General features: G+C 41.4%; 1 protein-coding gene across 1 annotated transcript in view; it reads right to left on the reverse strand.

Moving 5' to 3' along the window:
- Positions 1-22,397, reverse strand: part of ncapd3 (non-SMC condensin II complex, subunit D3) — a 42,318-nt gene that overhangs the window by 5,084 nt on the left and 14,837 nt on the right. The window contains exons 21-24 of the mRNA XM_060047965.1: positions 853-967; positions 631-717; positions 285-523; positions 107-186 (exon numbers count right to left, since the gene is read on the reverse strand). Coding sequence (XP_059903948.1) covers positions 107-186; positions 285-523; positions 631-717; positions 853-967 — 521 coding nt within the window. The remainder of the gene's footprint in view (positions 1-106; positions 187-284; positions 524-630; positions 718-852; positions 968-22,397) is intronic.

Here is a 22,397-nt window from a genome sequence, read left to right on the forward strand (position 1 = left end):
AGTTGGTGATTGGTCAGTACGTCTATAACGGTAAAGTTTATCTGTGGTCCTTTCATATAGTAGTGTATAGTGTACTTCGTGCTGTCTGATTGGTCAGCGCGGTCACCTAGCGATGGCGGGTACGGGGTCCACCAGCACGGTGACAAAGCGGAAGAACAGCGAACCTTTCCACTTGACAAACTCCTCCTGTGACCAGAGGGACACCCGGCGCACAACGTCAAGGTCAGTCACGCAGCACAGGTCACAGAGAGGCACAGCGTCATCACGGTAACCGCGGGTCTCACCTGCAGCAGGTTGGTGAGCATGATGAGGGTTTGCTCTCGGATGACCTGCTGGTCGTCACGGAGGCAGGAGGAGATGTTGGGGATGTAGCAGTCCACCATGTTGGTGTAGCGGACGCACAGGTCGCACATGATGACCACCAGGTTGTTCCTGAACGCCAGCTCCGCCCCCTCCTGCAGCTCCCGCGCAAACACCGGCAGGTACTGCTGAGTCAGGTCCTCGTGCTGCAGACAGAGGCGCCCTGCACAGGGAGGGCAACGCACCGTGAGGCCCTGTACCTGTGTGCGTGTGCGCGCGCGTGCGTGCATGTGCGTGTGCGTTTGTGTGGGTGTGTGTGTGTGCGCATACCTAGTGTGATGACTGCGTGGGCTCTGACCTTGGTGGGCAGAGAGTTTGGTCTGGTTTGGGTTGAAGACTCTGGAGGCTCATCTGGTCCTGGACAAACACACACATACACACGTTAGTGATCTATTCAGGAATAGATTTCTGGGCATCAGCCAAGATAGAAGACCTTCACACCAATTAATGTGTGTGCTAGGCGTGTGTGCGTGTGTATGTGTGCGTGTGCACCAGTGTGTGCGTCTCTCTGGGAGGACAGGATGGACTCCACTAGCAGGACGGTCCTCTTCCCCACGTGGGCGGGGCTATGCAGCGAGGCCACGCCCAGCAGGTGCAGGTGTTTCACCTGGGGACACGACAACACACCTCAGATACACACACCTCAGATACCCTATCCAATACACATTGGATACACACACACTTCTGATACACTATCAGATACACACACACTTCAGATACACTATCATATACACAAACTTTAGATACACCATCAGACACACACACACACACACACACTTCTGATACACAACATGAAGCAGTACTGTTATATCATGAAGCAATACAGACCCTAGTGTGTATGTGGTATAAATGCTGGGACGAATTTCGAATTATAAATATGTTAAACTTAATGTTGAAATCACGGAGAGTCACGATTCCCATTCAAACTGGTGGCGCGGCGGTTAGCATTCACAACGAGTGCTGGTAAATCTTGAAAAATGCATTAAAATGTGAGAGGACGACTCGGTTATATGCTATAGACCCTAGTGTGTATGTGGTATAAATGCTGGGACGAATTTCGAATTATAAATATGTAAAACTTGTTGTTGAAAGTACGGAGAGTCGCGATTCCCATTGAAACTGGTGGCGCGGCGGTTAGCATTCACAACGAGTGCTGGTAAATCTTGAAAAATGCATTAAAATGTGAGAGGACAACTTGGTTATATGCTATAGACCCTAGTGTGTATGTGGTATAAATGCTGGGACGAATTTCGAATTATAAATATGTTAAACTTAATGTTGAATTTACGGAGAGTCGGGATTCCCATTGAAACTGGTGGCGCGGCGGTTAGCATTCACAACGAGTGCTGGTAAATCGTGAAAAATGCATTAAAATGTGAGAGGACGACTTGGTTATATGCTATAGACCCTAGTGTGTATGTTGTATAAATGCTGGGACGAATTTCGAATTATAAATATGTAAAACTTGTTGTTGAAAGTACGGAGAGTCGCGATTCCCATTGAAACGGATGGCGCGGCGGTTAGCATTCACAACGAGTGCTGGTAAATCTTAAAAAATGCATTAAAATGTGAGAGGACGACTCGGTTATATGCTATAGACCCTATTGTGTATGTGGTATAAAGGCTGGGACGAATTTCGAATTATAAATATGTTATAATTAATGTTGAAATTACGGAGAGTCGCGATTCCCATTGAAACTGGTGGCGCGGCGGTTAGCATTCACAACGAGTGCTTGCAAATCGTGAAAAATGCATTAAAATGTGAGCGGACGACTTGGTTATATGCTATAGACCCTAGTGTGTATGTGGTATAAATGCTGGGACGAATTTCGAATTATGTAAAACTTGTTGAAAGTACGGAGAGTCGCGATTCCCATTGAAACGGATGGCGCGGCGGTTAGCATTCACAACGAGTGCTGGTAAATCTTGAAAAATGCATTAAAATGTGAGAGGACGACTTGGTTATATGCTATAGACCCTAGTGTGTATGTGGTATAAATGCTGGGACGAATTTCGAATTATAAATATGTAAAACTTGTTGTTGAAAGTACGGAGAGTCGCGATTCCCATTGAAACTGGTGGCGCGGCGGTTAGCATTCACAACGAGTGCTTGCAAATCGTGAAAAATGCATTAAAATGTGAGCGGACGACTTGGTTATATGCTATAGACCCTAGTGTGTATGTGGTATAAATGCTGGGACGAATTTCGAATTATGTAAAACTTGTTGAAAGTACGGAGAGTCGCGATTCCCATTGAAACGGATGGCGCGGCGGTTAGCATTCACAACGAGTGCTGGTAAATCTTGAAAAATGCATTAAAATGTGAGAGGACGACTCGGTTATATGCTATAGACCCTAGTGTGTATGTGGTATAAATGCTGGGACGAATTTCGAATTATAAATATGTAAAACTTGTTGTTGAAAGTACGGAGAGTCGCAATTCCCATTGAAACTGGTGGCGCGGCGGTTAGCATTCACAACGAGTGCTGGTAAATCTTGAAAAATGCATTAAAATGTGAGAGGACAACTTGGTTATATGCTATAGACCCTAGTGTGTATGTGGTATAAATGCTGGGACGAATTTCGAATTATAAATATGTTAAACTTAATGTTGAATTTACGGAGAGTCGGGATTCCCATTGAAACTGGTGGCGCGGCGGTTAGCATTCACAACGAGTGCTGGTAAATCGTGAAAAATGCATTAAAATGTGAGAGGACGACTTGGTTATATGCTATAGACCCTAGTGTGTATGTTGTATAAATGCTGGGACGAATTTCGAATTATAAATATGTAAAACTTGTTGTTGAAAGTACGGAGAGTCGCGATTCCCATTGAAACGGATGGCGCGGCGGTTAGCATTCACAACGAGTGCTGGTAAATCTTAAAAAATGCATTAAAATGTGAGAGGACGACTCGGTTATATGCTATAGACCCTATTGTGTATGTGGTATAAAGGCTGGGACGAATTTCGAATTATAAATATGTTATAATTAATGTTGAAATTACGGAGAGTCGCGATTCCCATTGAAACTGGTGGCGCGGCGGTTAGCATTCACAACGAGTGCTTGCAAATCGTGAAAAATGCATTAAAATGTGAGCGGACGACTTGGTTATATGCTATAGACCCTAGTGTGTATGTGGTATAAATGCTGGGACGAATTTCGAATTATGTAAAACTTGTTGAAAGTACGGAGAGTCGCGATTCCCATTGAAACGGATGGCGCGGCGGTTAGCATTCACAACGAGTGCTGGTAAATCTTGAAAAATGCATTAAAATGTGAGAGGACGACTTGGTTATATGCTATAGACCCTAGTGTGTATGTGGTATAAATGCTGGGACGAATTTCGAATTATAAATATGTAAAACTTGTTGTTGAAAGTACGGAGAGTCGCGATTCCCATTGAAACTGGTGGCGCGGCGGTTAGCATTCACAACGAGTGCTTGCAAATCGTGAAAAATGCATTAAAATGTGAGCGGACGACTTGGTTATATGCTATAGACCCTAGTGTGTATGTGGTATAAATGCTGGGACGAATTTCGAATTATGTAAAACTTGTTGAAAGTACGGAGAGTCGCGATTCCCATTGAAACGGATGGCGCGGCGGTTAGCATTCACAACGAGTGCTGGTAAATCTTGAAAAATGCATTAAAATGTGAGAGGACGACTCGGTTATATGCTATAGACCCTAGTGTGTATGTGGTATAAATGCTGGGACGAATTTCGAATTATAAATATGTAAAACTTGTTGTTGAAAGTACGGAGAGTCGCGATTCCCATTGAAACTGGTGGCGCGGCGGTTAGCATTCACAACGAGTGCTGGTAAATCTTGAAAAATGCATTAAAATGTGAGAGGACAACTTGGTTATATGCTATAGACCCTAGTGTGTATGTGGTATAAATGCTGGGACGAATTTCGAATTATAAATATGTTAAACTTAATGTTGAATTTACGGAGAGTCGGGATTCCCATTGAAACTGGTGGCGCGGCGGTTAGCATTCACAACGAGTGCTGGTAAATCGTGAAAAATGCATTAAAATGTGAGAGGACGACTTGGTTATATGCTATAGACCCTAGTGTGTATGTTGTATAAATGCTGGGACGAATTTCGAATTATAAATATGTAAAACTTGTTGTTGAAAGTACGGAGAGTCGCGATTCCCATTGAAACGGATGGCGCGGCGGTTAGCATTCACAACGAGTGCTGGTAAATCTTAAAAAATGCATTAAAATGTGAGAGGACGACTCGGTTATATGCTATAGACCCTATTGTGTATGTGGTATAAAGGCTGGGACGAATTTCAAATTATAAATATGTTATAATTAATGTTGAAATTACGGAGAGTCGCGATTCCCATTGAAACTGGTGGCGCGGCGGTTAGCATTCACAACGAGTGCTTGCAAATCGTGAAAAATGCATTAAAATGTGAGCGGACGACTTGGTTATATGCTATAGACCCTAGTGTGTATGTGGTATAAATGCTGGGACGAATTTCGAATTATGTAAAACTTGTTGAAAGTACGGAGAGTCGCGATTCCCATTGAAACGGATGGCGCGGCGGTTAGCATTCACAACGAGTGCTGGTAAATCTTGAAAAATGCATTAAAATGTGAGAGGACGACTCGGTTATATGCTATAGACCCTAGTGTGTATGTGGTATAAATGCTGGGACGAATTTCGAATTATAAATATGTAAAACTTGTTGTTGAAAGTACGGAGAGTCGCGATTCCCATTGAAACTGGTGGCGCGGCGGTTAGCATTCACAACAAGTGCTGGTAAATCTTGAAAAATGCATTAAAATGTGAGAGGACGACTCGGTTATATGCTATAGACCCTAGTGTGTATGTGGTATAAATGCTGGGACGAATATCGAATGATAAATATGTAAAACTTGTTGTTGAAAGTACGGAGAGTCGCGATTCCCATTGAAACTGGTGGCGCGGCGGTTAGCATTCACAACGAGTGCTTGCAAATCGTGAAAATGCATTAAAATGTGAGAGGACAACTTGGTTATATGCTATAGACCCTAGTGTGTATGTGGTATAAATGCTGGGACGAATTTCGAATTATAAATATGTTAAACTTAATGTTGAATTTACGGAGAGTCGGGATTCCCATTGAAACTGGTGGCGCGGCGGTTAGCATTCACAACGAGTGCTGGTAAATCGTGAAAAATGCATTAAAATGTGAGAGGATGACTTGGTTATATGCTATAGACCCTAGTGTGTATGTTGTATAAATGCTGGGACGAATTTCGAATTATAAATATGTAAAACTTGTTGTTGAAAGTACGGAGAGTCGCGATTCCCATTGAAACGGATGGCGCGGCGGTTAGCATTCACAACGAGTGCTGGTAAATCTTAAAAAATGCATTAAAATGTGAGAGGACGACTCGGTTATATGCTATAGACCCTATTGTGTATGTGGTATAAAGGCTGGGACGAATTTCGAATTATAAATATGTTATAATTAATGTTGAAATTACGGAGAGTCGCGATTCCCATTGAAACTGGTGGCGCGGCGGTTAGCATTCACAACGAGTGCTTGCAAATCGTGAAAAATGCATTAAAATGTGAGCGGACGACTTGGTTATATGCTATAGACCCTAGTGTGTATGTGGTATAAATGCTGGGACGAATTTCGAATTATGTAAAACTTGTTGAAAGTACGGAGAGTCGCGATTCCCATTGAAACGGATGGCGCGGCGGTTAGCATTCACAACGAGTGCTGGTAAATCTTGAAAAATGCATTAAAATGTGAGAGGACGACTCGGTTATATGCTATAGACCCTAGTGTGTATGTGGTATAAATGCTGGGACGAATTTCGAATTATAAATATGTAAAACTTGTTGTTGAAAGTACGGAGAGTCGCGATTCCCATTGAAACTGGTGGCGCGGCGGTTAGCATTCACAACAAGTGCTGGTAAATCTTGAAAAATGCATTAAAATGTGAGAGGACGACTCGGTTATATGCTATAGACCCTAGTGTGTATGTGGTATAAATGCTGGGACGAATATCGAATGATAAATATGTAAAACTTGTTGTTGAAAGTACGGAGAGTCGCAATTCCCATTGAAACTGGTGGCGCGGCGGTTAGCATTCACAACGAGTGCTTGCAAATCGTGAAAAATGCATTAAAATGTGAGAGGACGACTTGGTTATATGCTATAGACCCTAGTGTGTATGTGGTATAAATTCTGGGACGAATTTCGAATTATGTAAAACTTGTTGAAAGTACGGAGAGTCGCGATTCCCATTGAAACGGATGGCGCGGCGGTTAGCATTCACAACGAGTGCTGGTAAATCTTGAAAAATGCATTAAAATGTGAGAGGACGACTTGGTTATATGCTATAGACCCTAGTGTGTATGTGGTATAAATGCTGGGACGAATTTCGAATTATAAATATGTAAAACTTGTTGTTGAAAGTACGGAGAGTCGCGATTCCCATTGAAACTGGTGGCGCGGCGGTTAGCATTCACAACGAGTGCTTGCAAATCGTGAAAAATGCATTAAAATGTGAGCGGACGACTTGGTTATATGCTATAGACCCTAGTGTGTATGTGGTATAAATGCTGGGACGAATTTCGAATTATGTAAAACTTGTTGAAAGTACGGAGAGTCGCGATTCCCATTGAAACGGATGGCGCGGCGGTTAGCATTCACAACGAGTGCTGGTAAATCTTGAAAAATGCATTAAAATGTGAGAGGACGACTCGGTTATATGCTATAGACCCTAGTGTGTATGTGGTATAAATGCTGGGACGAATTTCGAATTATAAATATGTAAAACTTGTTGTTGAAAGTACGGAGAGTCGCGATTCCCATTGAAACTGGTGGCGCGGCGGTTAGCATTCACAACGAGTGCTGGTAAATCTTGAAAAATGCATTAAAATGTGAGAGGACAACTTGGTTATATGCTATAGACCCTAGTGTGTATGTGGTATAAATGCTGGGACGAATTTCGAATTATAAATATGTTAAACTTAATGTTGAATTTACGGAGAGTCGGGATTCCCATTGAAACTGGTGGCGCGGCGGTTAGCATTCACAACGAGTGCTGGTAAATCGTGAAAAATGCATTAAAATGTGAGAGGACGACTCGGTTATATGCTATAGACCCTAGTGTGTATGTTGTATAAATGCTGGGACGAATTTCGAATTATAAATATGTAAAACTTGTTGTTGAAAGTACGGAGAGTCGCGATTCCCATTGAAACGGATGGCGCGGCGGTTAGCATTCACAACGAGTGCTGGTAAATCTTAAAAAATGCATTAAAATGTGAGAGGACGACTCGGTTATATGCTATAGACCCTATTGTGTATGTGGTATAAAGGCTGGGACGAATTTCGAATTATAAATATGTTATAATTAATGTTGAAATTACGGAGAGTCGCGATTCCCATTGAAACTGGTGGCGCGGCGGTTAGCATTCACAACGAGTGCTTGCAAATCGTGAAAAATGCATTAAAATGTGAGCGGACGACTTGGTTATATGCTATAGACCCTAGTGTGTATGTGGTATAAATGCTGGGACGAATTTCGAATTATGTAAAACTTGTTGAAAGTACGGAGAGTCGCGATTCCCATTGAAACGGATGGCGCGGCGGTTAGCATTCACAACGAGTGCTGGTAAATCTTGAAAAATGCATTAAAATGTGAGAGGACGACTCGGTTATATGCTATAGACCCTAGTGTGTATGTGGTATAAATGCTGGGACGAATTTCGAATTATAAATATGTAAAACTTGTTGTTGAAAGTACGGAGAGTCGCGATTCCCATTGAAACTGGTGGCGCGGCGGTTAGCATTCACAACAAGTGCTGGTAAATCTTGAAAAATGCATTAAAATGTGAGAGGACGACTCGGTTATATGCTATAGACCCTAGTGTGTATGTGGTATAAATGCTGGGACGAATATCGAATGATAAATATGTAAAACTTGTTGTTGAAAGTACGGAGAGTCGCGATTCCCATTGAAACTGGTGGCGCGGCGGTTAGCATTCACAACGAGTGCTTGCAAATCGTGAAAATGCATTAAAATGTGAGAGGACAACTTGGTTATATGCTATAGACCCTAGTGTGTATGTGGTATAAATGCTGGGACGAATTTCGAATTATAAATATGTTAAACTTAATGTTGAATTTACGGAGAGTCGGGATTCCCATTGAAACTGGTGGCGCGGCGGTTAGCATTCACAACGAGTGCTGGTAAATCGTGAAAAATGCATTAAAATGTGAGAGGACGACTTGGTTATATGCTATAGACCCTAGTGTGTATGTTGTATAAATGCTGGGACGAATTTCGAATTATAAATATGTAAAACTTGTTGTTGAAAGTACGGAGAGTCGCGATTCCCATTGAAACGGATGGCGCGGCGGTTAGCATTCACAACGAGTGCTGGTAAATCTTAAAAAATGCATTAAAATGTGAGAGGACGACTCGGTTATATGCTATAGACCCTATTGTGTATGTGGTATAAAGGCTGGGACGAATTTCGAATTATAAATATGTTATAATTAATGTTGAAATTACGGAGAGTCGCGATTCCCATTGAAACTGGTGGCGCGGCGGTTAGCATTCACAACGAGTGCTTGCAAATCGTGAAAAATGCATTAAAATGTGAGCGGACGACTTGGTTATATGCTATAGACCCTAGTGTGTATGTGGTATAAATGCTGGGACGAATTTCGAATTATGTAAAACTTGTTGAAAGTACGGAGAGTCGCGATTCCCATTGAAACGGATGGCGCGGCGGTTAGCATTCACAACGAGTGCTGGTAAATCTTGAAAAATGCATTAAAATGTGAGAGGACGACTTGGTTATATGCTATAGACCCTAGTGTGTATGTGGTATAAATGCTGGGACGAATTTCGAATTATAAATATGTAAAACTTGTTGTTGAAAGTACGGAGAGTCGCGATTCCCATTGAAACTGGTGGCGCGGCGGTTAGCATTCACAACAAGTGCTGGTAAATCTTGAAAAATGCATTAAAATGTGAGAGGACGACTCGGTTATATGCTATAGACCCTAGTGTGTATGTGGTATAAATGCTGGGACGAATATCGAATGATAAATATGTAAAACTTGTTGTTGAAAGTACGGAGAGTCGCGATTCCCATTGAAACTGGTGGCGCGGCGGTTAGCATTCACAACGAGTGCTTGCAAATCGTGAAAAATGCATTAAAATGTGAGAGGACGACTTGGTTATATGCTATAGACCCTAGTGTGTATGTGGTATAAATTCTGGGACGAATTTCGAATTATAAATATGTAAAACTTGTTGTTGAAAGTACGGAGAGTCGCGATTCCCATTGAAACTGGTGGCACGGCGGTTAGCATTCACAACAAGTGCTGGTAAATCTTGAAAAATGCATTAAAATGTGAGAGGACGACTCGGTTATATGCTATAGACCCTAGTGTGTATGTGGTATAAATGCTGGGACGAATATCGAATGATAAATATGTAAAACTTGTTGTTGAAAGTACGGAGAGTCGCGATTCCCATTGAAACTGGTGGCGCGGCGGTTAGCATTCACAACGAGTGCTTGCAAATCGTGAAAAATGCATTAAAATGTGAGAGGACGACTTGGTTATATGCTATAGACCCTAGTGTGTATGTGGTATAAATTCTGGGACGAATTTCGAATTATAAATATGTAAAACTTGTTGTTGAAAGTACGGAGAGTCGCGATTCCCATTGAAACTGGTGGCGCGGCGGTTAGCATTCACAACAAGTGCTGGTAAATCTTGAAAAATGCATTAAAATGTGAGAGGACGACTCGGTTATATGCTATAGACCCTAGTGTGTATGTGGTATAAATGCTGGGACGAATATCGAATGATAAATATGTAAAACTTGTTGTTGAAAGTACGGAGAGTCGCGATTCCCATTGAAACTGGTGGCGCGGCGGTTAGCATTCACAACGAGTGCTGGTAAATCGTGAAAAATGCATTAAAATGTGAGAGGACGACTCGGTTATATGCTATAGACCCTAGTGTGTATGTGGTATAAATGCTGGGACGAATTTCGAATTATAAATATGTAAAACTTGTTGTTGAAAGTACGGAGAGTCGCGATTCCCATTGAAACGGATGGCGCGGCGGTTAGCATTCACAACGAGTGCTGGTAAATCTTAAAAAATGCATTAAAATGTGAGAGGACGACTCGGTTATATGCTATAGACCCTATTGTGTATGTGGTATAAAGGCTGGGACGAATTTCGAATTATAAATATGTTATAATTAATGTTGAAATTACGGAGAGTCGCGATTCCCATTGAAACTGGTGGCGCGGCGGTTAGCATTCACAACGAGTGCTTGCAAATCGTGAAAAATGCATTAAAATGTGAGCGGACGACTTGGTTATATGCTATAGACCCTAGTGTGTATGTGGTATAAATGCTGGGACGAATTTCGAATTATGTAAAACTTGTTGAAAGTACGGAGAGTCGCGATTCCCATTGAAACGGATGGCGCGGCGGTTAGCATTCACAACGAGTGCTGGTAAATCTTGAAAAATGCATTAAAATGTGAGAGGACGACTCGGTTATATGCTATAGACCCTAGTGTGTATGTGGTATAAATGCTGGGACGAATTTCGAATTATAAATATGTAAAACTTGTTGTTGAAAGTACGGAGAGTCGCGATTCCCATTGAAACTGGTGGCGCGGCGGTTAGCATTCACAACAAGTGCTGGTAAATCTTGAAAAATGCATTAAAATGTGAGAGGACGACTCGGTTATATGCTATAGACCCTAGTGTGTATGTGGTATAAATGCTGGGACGAATATCGAATGATAAATATGTAAAACTTGTTGTTGAAAGTACGGAGAGTCGCGATTCCCATTGAAACTGGTGGCGCGGCGGTTAGCATTCACAACGAGTGCTTGCAAATCGTGAAAATGCATTAAAATGTGAGAGGACAACTTGGTTATATGCTATAGACCCTAGTGTGTATGTGGTATAAATGCTGGGACGAATTTCGAATTATAAATATGTTAAACTTAATGTTGAATTTACGGAGAGTCGGGATTCCCATTGAAACTGGTGGCGCGGCGGTTAGCATTCACAACGAGTGCTGGTAAATCGTGAAAAATGCATTAAAATGTGAGAGGACGACTTGGTTATATGCTATAGACCCTAGTGTGTATGTTGTATAAATGCTGGGACGAATTTCGAATTATAAATATGTAAAACTTGTTGTTGAAAGTACGGAGAGTCGCGATTCCCATTGAAACGGATGGCGCGGCGGTTAGCATTCACAACGAGTGCTGGTAAATCTTAAAAAATGCATTAAAATGTGAGAGGACGACTCGGTTATATGCTATAGACCCTATTGTGTATGTGGTATAAAGGCTGGGACGAATTTCGAATTATAAATATGTTATAATTAATGTTGAAATTACGGAGAGTCGCGATTCCCATTGAAACTGGTGGCGCGGCGGTTAGCATTCACAACGAGTGCTTGCAAATCGTGAAAAATGCATTAAAATGTGAGCGGACGACTTGGTTATATGCTATAGACCCTAGTGTGTATGTGGTATAAATGCTGGGACGAATTTCGAATTATGTAAAACTTGTTGAAAGTACGGAGAGTCGCGATTCCCATTGAAACGGATGGCGCGGCGGTTAGCATTCACAACGAGTGCTGGTAAATCTTGAAAAATGCATTAAAATGTGAGAGGACGACTCGGTTATATGCTATAGACCCTAGTGTGTATGTGGTATAAATGCTGGGACGAATTTCGAATTATAAATATGTAAAACTTGTTGTTGAAAGTACGGAGAGTCGCGATTCCCATTGAAACTGGTGGCGCGGCGGTTAGCATTCACAACAAGTGCTGGTAAATCTTGAAAAATGCATTAAAATGTGAGAGGACGACTCGGTTATATGCTATAGACCCTAGTGTGTATGTGGTATAAATGCTGGGACGAATATCGAATGATAAATATGTAAAACTTGTTGTTGAAAGTACGGAGAGTCGCGATTCCCATTGAAACTGGTGGCGCGGCGGTTAGCATTCACAACGAGTGCTTGCAAATCGTGAAAAATGCATTAAAATGTGAGAGGACGACTTGGTTATATGCTATAGACCCTAGTGTGTATGTGGTATAAATTCTGGGACGAATTTTGAATTATAAATATGTAAAACTTGTTGTTGAAAGTACGGAGAGTCGCGATTCCCATTGAAACTGGTGGCACGGCGGTTAGCATTCACAACAAGTGCTGGTAAATCTTGAAAAATGCATTAAAATGTGAGAGGACGACTCGGTTATATGCTATAGACCCTAGTGTGTATGTGGTATAAATGCTGGGACGAATATCGAATGATAAATATGTAAAACTTGTTGTTGAAAGTACGGAGAGTCGCGATTCCCATTGAAACTGGTGGCGCGGCGGTTAGCATTCACAACGAGTGCTGGTAAATCGTGAAAAATGCATTAAAATGTGAGAGGACGACTCGGTTATATGCTATAGACCCTAGTGTGTATGTTGTATAAATGCTGGGACGAATTTCGAATTATAAATATGTAAAACTTGTTGTTGAAAGTACGGAGAGTCGCGATTCCCATTGAAACGGATGGCGCGGCGGTTAGCATTCACAACGAGTGCTGGTAAATCTTAAAAAATGCATTAAAATGTGAGAGGACGACTCGGTTATATGCTATAGACCCTATTGTGTATGTGGTATAAAGGCTGGGACGAATTTCGAATTATAAATATGTTATAATTAATGTTGAAATTACGGAGAGTCGCGATTCCCATTGAAACTGGTGGCGCGGCGGTTAGCATTCACAACGAGTGCTTGCAAATCGTGAAAAATGCATTAAAATGTGAGCGGACGACTTGGTTATATGCTATAGACCCTAGTGTGTATGTGGTATAAATGCTGGGACGAATTTCGAATTATGTAAAACTTGTTGAAAGTACGGAGAGTCGCGATTCCCATTGAAACGGATGGCGCGGCGGTTAGCATTCACAACGAGTGCTGGTAAATCTTGAAAAATGCATTAAAATGTGAGAGGACGACTCGGTTATATGCTATAGACCCTAGTGTGTATGTGGTATAAATGCTGGGACGAATTTCGAATTATAAATATGTAAAACTTGTTGTTGAAAGTACGGAGAGTCGCGATTCCCATTGAAACTGGTGGCGCGGCGGTTAGCATTCACAACAAGTGCTGGTAAATCTTGAAAAATGCATTAAAATGTGAGAGGACGACTCGGTTATATGCTATAGACCCTAGTGTGTATGTGGTATAAATGCTGGGACGAATATCGAATGATAAATATGTAAAACTTGTTGTTGAAAGTACGGAGAGTCGCGATTCCCATTGAAACTGGTGGCGCGGCGGTTAGCATTCACAACGAGTGCTTGCAAATCGTGAAAATGCATTAAAATGTGAGAGGACAACTTGGTTATATGCTATAGACCCTAGTGTGTATGTGGTATAAATGCTGGGACGAATTTCGAATTATAAATATGTTAAACTTAATGTTGAATTTACGGAGAGTCGGGATTCCCATTGAAACTGGTGGCGCGGCGGTTAGCATTCACAACGAGTGCTGGTAAATCGTGAAAAATGCATTAAAATGTGAGAGGACGACTTGGTTATATGCTATAGACCCTAGTGTGTATGTTGTATAAATGCTGGGACGAATTTCGAATTATAAATATGTAAAACTTGTTGTTGAAAGTACGGAGAGTCGCGATTCCCATTGAAACGGATGGCGCGGCGGTTAGCATTCACAACGAGTGCTGGTAAATCTTAAAAAATGCATTAAAATGTGAGAGGACGACTCGGTTATATGCTATAGACCCTATTGTGTATGTGGTATAAAGGCTGGGACGAATTTCGAATTATAAATATGTTATAATTAATGTTGAAATTACGGAGAGTCGCGATTCCCATTGAAACTGGTGGCGCGGCGGTTAGCATTCACAACGAGTGCTTGCAAATCGTGAAAAATGCATTAAAATGTGAGCGGACGACTTGGTTATATGCTATAGACCCTAGTGTGTATGTGGTATAAATGCTGGGACGAATTTCGAATTATGTAAAACTTGTTGAAAGTACGGAGAGTCGCGATTCCCATTGAAACGGATGGCGCGGCGGTTAGCATTCACAACGAGTGCTGGTAAATCTTGAAAAATGCATTAAAATGTGAGAGGACGACTTGGTTATATGCTATAGACCCTAGTGTGTATGTGGTATAAATGCTGGGACGAATTTCAAATTATAAATATGTAAAACTTGTTGTTGAAAGTACGGAGAGTCGCGATTCCCATTGAAACTGGTGGCGCGGCGGTTAGCATTCACAACAAGTGCTGGTAAATCTTGAAAAATGCATTAAAATGTGAGAGGACGACTCGGTTATATGCTATAGACCCTAGTGTGTATGTGGTATAAATGCTGGGACGAATATCGAATGATAAATATGTAAAACTTGTTGTTGAAAGTACGGAGAGTCGCGATTCCCATTGAAACTGGTGGCGCGGCGGTTAGCATTCACAACGAGTGCTTGCAAATCGTGAAAAATGCATTAAAATGTGAGAGGACGACTTGGTTATATGCTATAGACCCTAGTGTGTATGTGGTATAAATTCTGGGACGAATTTCGAATTATAAATATGTAAAACTTGTTGTTGAAAGTACGGAGAGTCGCGATTCCCATTGAAACTGGTGGCACGGCGGTTAGCATTCACAACAAGTGCTGGTAAATCTTGAAAAATGCATTAAAATGTGAGAGGACGACTCGGTTATATGCTATAGACCCTAGTGTGTATGTGGTATAAATGCTGGGACGAATATCGAATGATAAATATGTAAAACTTGTTGTTGAAAGTACGGAGAGTCGCGATTCCCATTGAAACTGGTGGCGCGGCGGTTAGCATTCACAACGAGTGCTTGCAAATCGTGAAAAATGCATTAAAATGTGAGAGGACGACTTGGTTATATGCTATAGACCCTAGTGTGTATGTGGTATAAATTCTGGGACGAATTTCGAATTATAAATATGTAAAACTTGTTGTTGAAAGTACGGAGAGTCGCGATTCCCATTGAAACTGGTGGCGCGGCGGTTAGCATTCACAACAAGTGCTGGTAAATCTTGAAAAATGCATTAAAATGTGAGAGGACGACTCGGTTATATGCTATAGACCCTAGTGTGTATGTGGTATAAATGCTGGGACGAATATCGAATGATAAATATGTAAAACTTGTTGTTGAAAGTACGGAGAGTCGCGATTCCCATTGAAACTGGTGGCGCGGCGGTTAGCATTCACAACGAGTGCTTGCAAATCGTGAAAAATGCATTAAAATGTGAGAGGACAACTTGGTTATATGCTATAGACCCTAGTGTGTATGTGGTATAAATGCTGGGACGAATTTCGAATAATAAATATGTTAAACTTAATGTTGAATTTACGGAGAGTCGGGATTCCCATTGAAACTGGTGGCGCGGCGGTTAGCATTCACAACGAGTGCTGGTAAATCGTGAAAAATGCATTAAAATGTGAGAGGACGACTCGGTTATATGCTATAGACCCTAGTGTGTATGTGGTATAAATGCTGGGACGAATTTCGAATTATGTAAAACTTGTTGAAAGTACGGAGAGTCGCGATTCCCATTGAAACGGATGGCGCGGCGGTTAGCATTCACAACGAGTGCTGGTAAATCTTGAAAAATGCATTAAAATGTGAGAGGACGACTCGGTTATATGCTATAGACCCTAGTGTGTATGTGGTATAAATGCTGGGACGAATTTCGAATTATAAATATGTAAAACTTGTTGTTGAAAGTACGGAGAGTCGCGATTCCCATTGAAACTGGTGGCGCGGCGGTTAGCATTCACAACAAGTGCTGGTAAATCTTGAAAAATGCATTAAAATGTGAGAGGACGACTCGGTTATATGCTATAGACCCTAGTGTGTATGTGGTATAAATGCTGGGACGAATATCGAATGATAAATATGTAAAACTTGTTGTTGAAAGTACGGAGAGTCGCGATTCCCATTGAAACTGGTGGCGCGGCGGTTAGCATTCACAACGAGTGCTTGCAAATCGTGAAAAATGCATTAAAATGTGAGAGGACGACTCGGTTATATGCTATAGACCCTAGTGTGTATGTGGTATAAATGCTGGGACGAATATCGAATGATAAATATGTAAAACTTGTTGTTGAAAGTACGGAGAGTCGCGATTCCCATTGAAACTGGTGGCGCGGCGGTTAGCATTCACAACGAGTGCTTGCAAATCGTGAAAAATGCATTAAAATGTGAGAGGACGACTTGGTTATATGCTATAGACCCTAGTGTGTATGTGGTATAAATTCTGGGACGAATTTCGAATTATAAATATGTAAAACTTGTTGTTGAAAGTACGGAGAGTCGCGATTCCCATTGAAACTGGTGGCGCGGCGGTTAGCATTCACAACAAGTGCTGGTAAATCTTGAAAAATGCATTAAAATGTGAGAGGACGACTCGGTTATATGCTATAGACCCTAGTGTGTATGTGGTATAAATGCTGGGACGAATATCGAATGATAAATATGTAAAACTTGTTGTTGAAAGTACGGAGAGTCGCGATTCCCATTGAAACTGGTGGCGCGGCGGTTAGCATTCACAACGAGTGCTTGCAAATCGTGAAAAATGCATTAAAATGTGAGAGGACAACTTGGTTATATGCTATAGACCCTAGTGTGTATGTGGTATAAATGCTGGGACGAATTTCGAATTATAAATATGTTAAACTTAATGTTGAATTTACGGAGAGTCGGGATTCCCATTGAAACTGGTGGCGCGGCGGTTAGCATTCACAACGAGTGCTGGTAAATCGTGAAAAATGCATTAAAATGTGAGAGGACGACTTGGTTATATGCTATAGACCCTAGTGTGTATGTTGTATAAATGCTGGGACGAATTTCGAATTATAAATATGTAAAACTTGTTGTTGAAAGTACGGAGAGTCGCGATTCCCATTGAAACGGATGGCGCGGCGGTTAGCATTCACAACGAGTGCTGGTAAATCTTAAAAAATGCATTAAAATGTGAGAGGACGACTCGGTTATATGCTATAGACCCTATTGTGTATGTGGTATAAAGGCTGGGACGAATTTCGAATTATAAATATGTTATAATTAATGTTGAAATTACGGAGAGTCGCGATTCCCATTGAAACTGGTGGCGCGGCGGTTAGCATTCACAACGAGTGCTTGCAAATCGTGAAAAATGCATTAAAATGTGAGCGGACGACTTGGTTATATGCTATAGACCCTAGTGTGTATGTGGTATAAATGCTGGGACGAATTTCGAATTATGTAAAACTTGTTGAAAGTACGGAGAGTCGCGAATCCCATTGAAACGGATGGCGCGGCGGTTAGCATTCACAACGAGTGCTGGTAAATCTTGAAAAATGCATTAAAATGTGAGAGGACGACTCGGTTATATGCTATAGACCCTAGTGTGTATGTGGTATAAATGCTGGGACGAATTTCGAATTATAAATATGTAAAACTTGTTGTTGAAAGTACGGAGAGTCGCGATTCCCATTGAAACTGGTGGCGCGGCGGTTAGCATTCACAACAAGTGCTGGTAAATCTTGAAAAATGCATTAAAATGTGAGAGGACGACTCGGTTATATGCTATAGACCCTAGTGTGTATGTGGTATAAATGCTGGGACGAATTTCGAATTATAAATATGTTAAACTTAATGTTGAATTTACGGAGAGTCGGGATTCCCATTGAAACTGGTGGCGCGGCGGTTAGCATTCACAACGAGTGCTGGTAAATCGTGAAAAATGCATTAAAATGTGAGAGGACGACTCGGTTATATGCTATAGACCCTAGTGTGTATGTGGTATAAATGCTGGGACGAATTTCGAATTATAAATATGTAAAACTTGTTGTTGAAAGTACGGAGAGTCGCGATTCCCATTGAAACGGATGGCGCGGCGGTTAGCATTCACAACGAGTGCTGGTAAATCTTAAAAAATGCATTAAAATGTGAGAGGACGACTCGGTTATATGCTATAGACCCTATTGTGTATGTGGTATAAAGGCTGGGACGAATTTCGAATTATAAATATGTTATAATTAATGTTGAAATTACGGAGAGTCGCGATTCCCATTGAAACTGGTGGCGCGGCGGTTAGCATTCACAACGAGTGCTTGCAAATCGTGAAAAATGCATTAAAATGTGAGCGGACGACTTGGTTATATGCTATAGACCCTAGTGTGTATGTGGTATAAATGCTGGGACGAATTTCGAATTATGTAAAACTTGTTGAAAGTACGGAGAGTCGCGATTCCCATTGAAACGGATGGCGCGGCGGTTAGCATTCACAACGAGTGCTGGTAAATCTTGAAAAATGCATTAAAATGTGAGAGGACGACTCGGTTATATGCTATAGACCCTAGTGTGTATGTTGTATAAATGCTGGGACGAATTTCGAATTATAAATATGTAAAACTTGTTGTTGAAAGTACGGAGAGTCGCGATTCCCATTGAAACGGATGGCGCGGCGGTTAGCATTCACAACGAGTGCTGGTAAATCTTAAAAAATGCATTAAAATGTGAGAGGACGACTCGGTTATATGCTATAGACCCTATTGTGTATGTGGTATAAAGGCTGGGACGAATTTCGAATTATAAATATGTTATAATTAATGTTGAAATTACGGAGAGTCGCGATTCCCATTGAAACTGGTGGCGCGGCGGTTAGCATTCACAACGAGTGCTTGCAAATCGTGAAAAATGCATTAAAATGTGAGCGGACGACTTGGTTATATGCTATAGACCCTAGTGTGTATGTGGTATAAATGCTGGGACGAATTTCGAATTATGTAAAACTTGTTGAAAGTACGGAGAGTCGCGATTCCCATTGAAACGGATGGCGCGGCGGTTAGCATTCACAACGAGTGCTGGTAAATCTTGAAAAATGCATTAAAATGTGAGAGGACGACTCGGTTATATGCTATAGACCCTAGTGTGTATGTGGTATAAATGCTGGGACGAATTTCGAATTATAAATATGTAAAACTTGTTGTTGAAAGTACGGAGAGTCGCGATTCCCATTGAAACTGGTGGCGCGGCGGTTAGCATTCACAACAAGTGCTGGTAAATCTTGAAAAATGCATTAAAATGTGAGAGGACGACTCGGTTATATGCTATAGACCCTAGTGTGTATGTGGTATAAATGCTGGGACGAATATCGAATGATAAATATGTAAAACTTGTTGTTGAAAGTACGGAGAGTCGCGATTCCCATTGAAACTGGTGGCGCGGCGGTTAGCATTCACAACGAGTGCTTGCAAATCGTGAAAAATGCATTAAAATGTGAGAGGACGACTTGGTTATATGCTATAGACCCTAGTGTGTATGTGGTATAAATTCTGGGACGAATTTCGAATTATAAATATGTAAAACTTGTTGTTGAAAGTACGGAGAGTCGCGATTCCCATTGAAACTGGTGGCACGGCGGTTAGCATTCACAACAAGTGCTGGTAAATCTTGAAAAATGCATTAAAATGTGAGAGGACGACTCGGTTATATGCTATAGACCCTAGTGTGTATGTGGTATAAATGCTGGGACGACTATCGAATGATAAATATGTAAAACTTGTTGTTGAAAGTACGGAGAGTCGCGATTCCCATTGAAACTGGTGGCGCGGCGGTTAGCATTCACAACGAGTGCTTGCAAATCGTGAAAAATGCATTAAAATGTGAGAGGACGACTTGGTTATATGCTATAGACCCTAGTGTGTATGTGGTATAAATTCTGGGACGAATTTCGAATTATAAATATGTAAAACTTGTTGTTGAAAGTACGGAGAGTCGCGATTCCCATTGAAACTGGTGGCGCGGCGGTTAGCATTCACAACAAGTGCTGGTAAATCTTGAAAAATGCATTAAAATGTGAGAGGACGACTCGGTTATATGCTATAGACCCTAGTGTGTATGTGGTATAAATGCTGGGACGAATATCGAATGATAAATATGTAAAACTTGTTGTTGAAAGTACGGAGAGTCGCGATTCCCATTGAAACTGGTGGCGCGGCGGTTAGCATTCACAACGAGTGCTTGCAAATCGTGAAAAATGCATTAAAATGTGAGAGGACAACTTGGTTATATGCTATAGACCCTAGTGTGTATGTGGTATAAATGCTGGGACGAATTTCGAATTATAAATATGTTAAACTTAATGTTGAATTTACGGAGAGTCGGGATTCCCATTGAAACTGGTGGCGCGGCGGTTAGCATTCACAACGAGTGCTGGTAAATCGTGAAAAATGCATTAAAATGTGAGAGGACGACTTGGTTATATGCTATAGACCCTAGTGTGTATGTTGTATAAATGCTGGGACGAATTTCGAATTATAAATATGTAAAACTTGTTGTTGAAAGTACGGAGAGTCGCGATTCCCATTGAAACGGATGGCGCGGCGGTTAGCATTCACAACGAGTGCTGGTAAATCTTAAAAAATGCATTAAAATGTGAGAGGACGACTCGGTTATATGCTATAGACCCTATTGTGTATGTGGTATAAAGGCTGGGACGAATTTCGAATTATAAATATGTTATAATTAATGTTGAAATTACGGAGAGTCGCGATTCCCATTGAAACTGGTGGCGCGGCGGTTAGCATTCACAACGAGTGCTTGCAAATCGTGAAAAATGCATTAAAATGTGAGCGGACGACTTGGTTATATGCTATAGACCCTAGTGTGTATGTGGTATAAATGCTGGGACGAATTTCGAATTATGTAAAACTTGTTGAAAGTACGGAGAGTCGCGATTCCCATTGAAACGGATGGCGCGGCGGTTAGCATTCACAACGAGTGCTGGTAAATCTTGAAAAATGCATTAAAATGTGAGAGGACGACTCGGTTATATGCTATAGACCCTAGTGTGTATGTGGTATAAATGCTGGGACGAATTTCGAATTATAAATATGTAAAACTTGTTGTTGAAAGTACGGAGAGTCGCGATTCCCATTGAAACTGGTGGCGCGGCGGTTAGCATTCACAACAAGTGCTGGTAAATCTTGAAAAATGCATTAAAATGTGAGAGGACGACTCGGTTATATGCTATAGACCCTAGTGTGTATGTGGTATAAATGCTGGGACGAATATCGAATGATAAATATGTAAAACTTGTTGTTGAAAGTACGGAGAGTCGCGATTCCCATTGAAACTGGTGGCGCGGCGGTTAGCATTCACAACGAGTGCTTGCAAATCGTGAAAAATGCATTAAAATGTGAGAGGACGACTTGGTTATATGCTATAGACCCTAGTGTGTATGTGGTATAAATTCTGGGACGAATTTCGAATTATAAATATGTAAAACTTGTTGTTGAAAGTACGGAGAGTCGCGATTCCCATTGAAACTGGTGGCGCGGCGGTTAGCATTCACAACAAGTGCTGGTAAATCTTGAAAAATGCATTAAAATGTGAGAGGACGACTCGGTTATATGCTATAGACCCTAGTGTGTATGTGGTATAAATGCTGGGACGAATATCGAATGATAAATATGTAAAACTTGTTGTTGAAAGTACGGAGAGTCGCGATTCCCATTGAAACTGGTGGCGCGGCGGTTAGCATTCACAACGAGTGCTTGCAAATCGTGAAAAATGCATTAAAATGTGAGAGGACGACTTGGTTATATGCTATAGACCCTAGTGTGTATGTGGTATAAATTCTGGGACGAATTTCGAATTATAAATATGTAAAACTTGTTGTTGAAAGTACGGAGAGTCGCGATTCCCATTGAAACTGGTGGCGCGGCGGTTAGCATTCACAACAAGTGCTGGTAAATCTTGAAAAATGCATTAAAATGTGAGAGGACGACTCGGTTATATGCTATAGACCCTAGTGTGTATGTGGTATAAATGCTGGGACGAATATCGAATGATAAATATGTAAAACTTGTTGTTGAAAGTACGGAGAGTCGCGATTCCCATTGAAACTGGTGGCGCGGCGGTTAGCATTCACAACGAGTGCTTGCAAATCGTGAAAAATGCA

Source organism: Gadus macrocephalus, chromosome 3 (assembly GCF_031168955.1).
Source record: "Gadus macrocephalus chromosome 3, ASM3116895v1".
NCBI classification, from domain to species: Eukaryota; Metazoa; Chordata; class Actinopteri; order Gadiformes; family Gadidae; genus Gadus; species Gadus macrocephalus.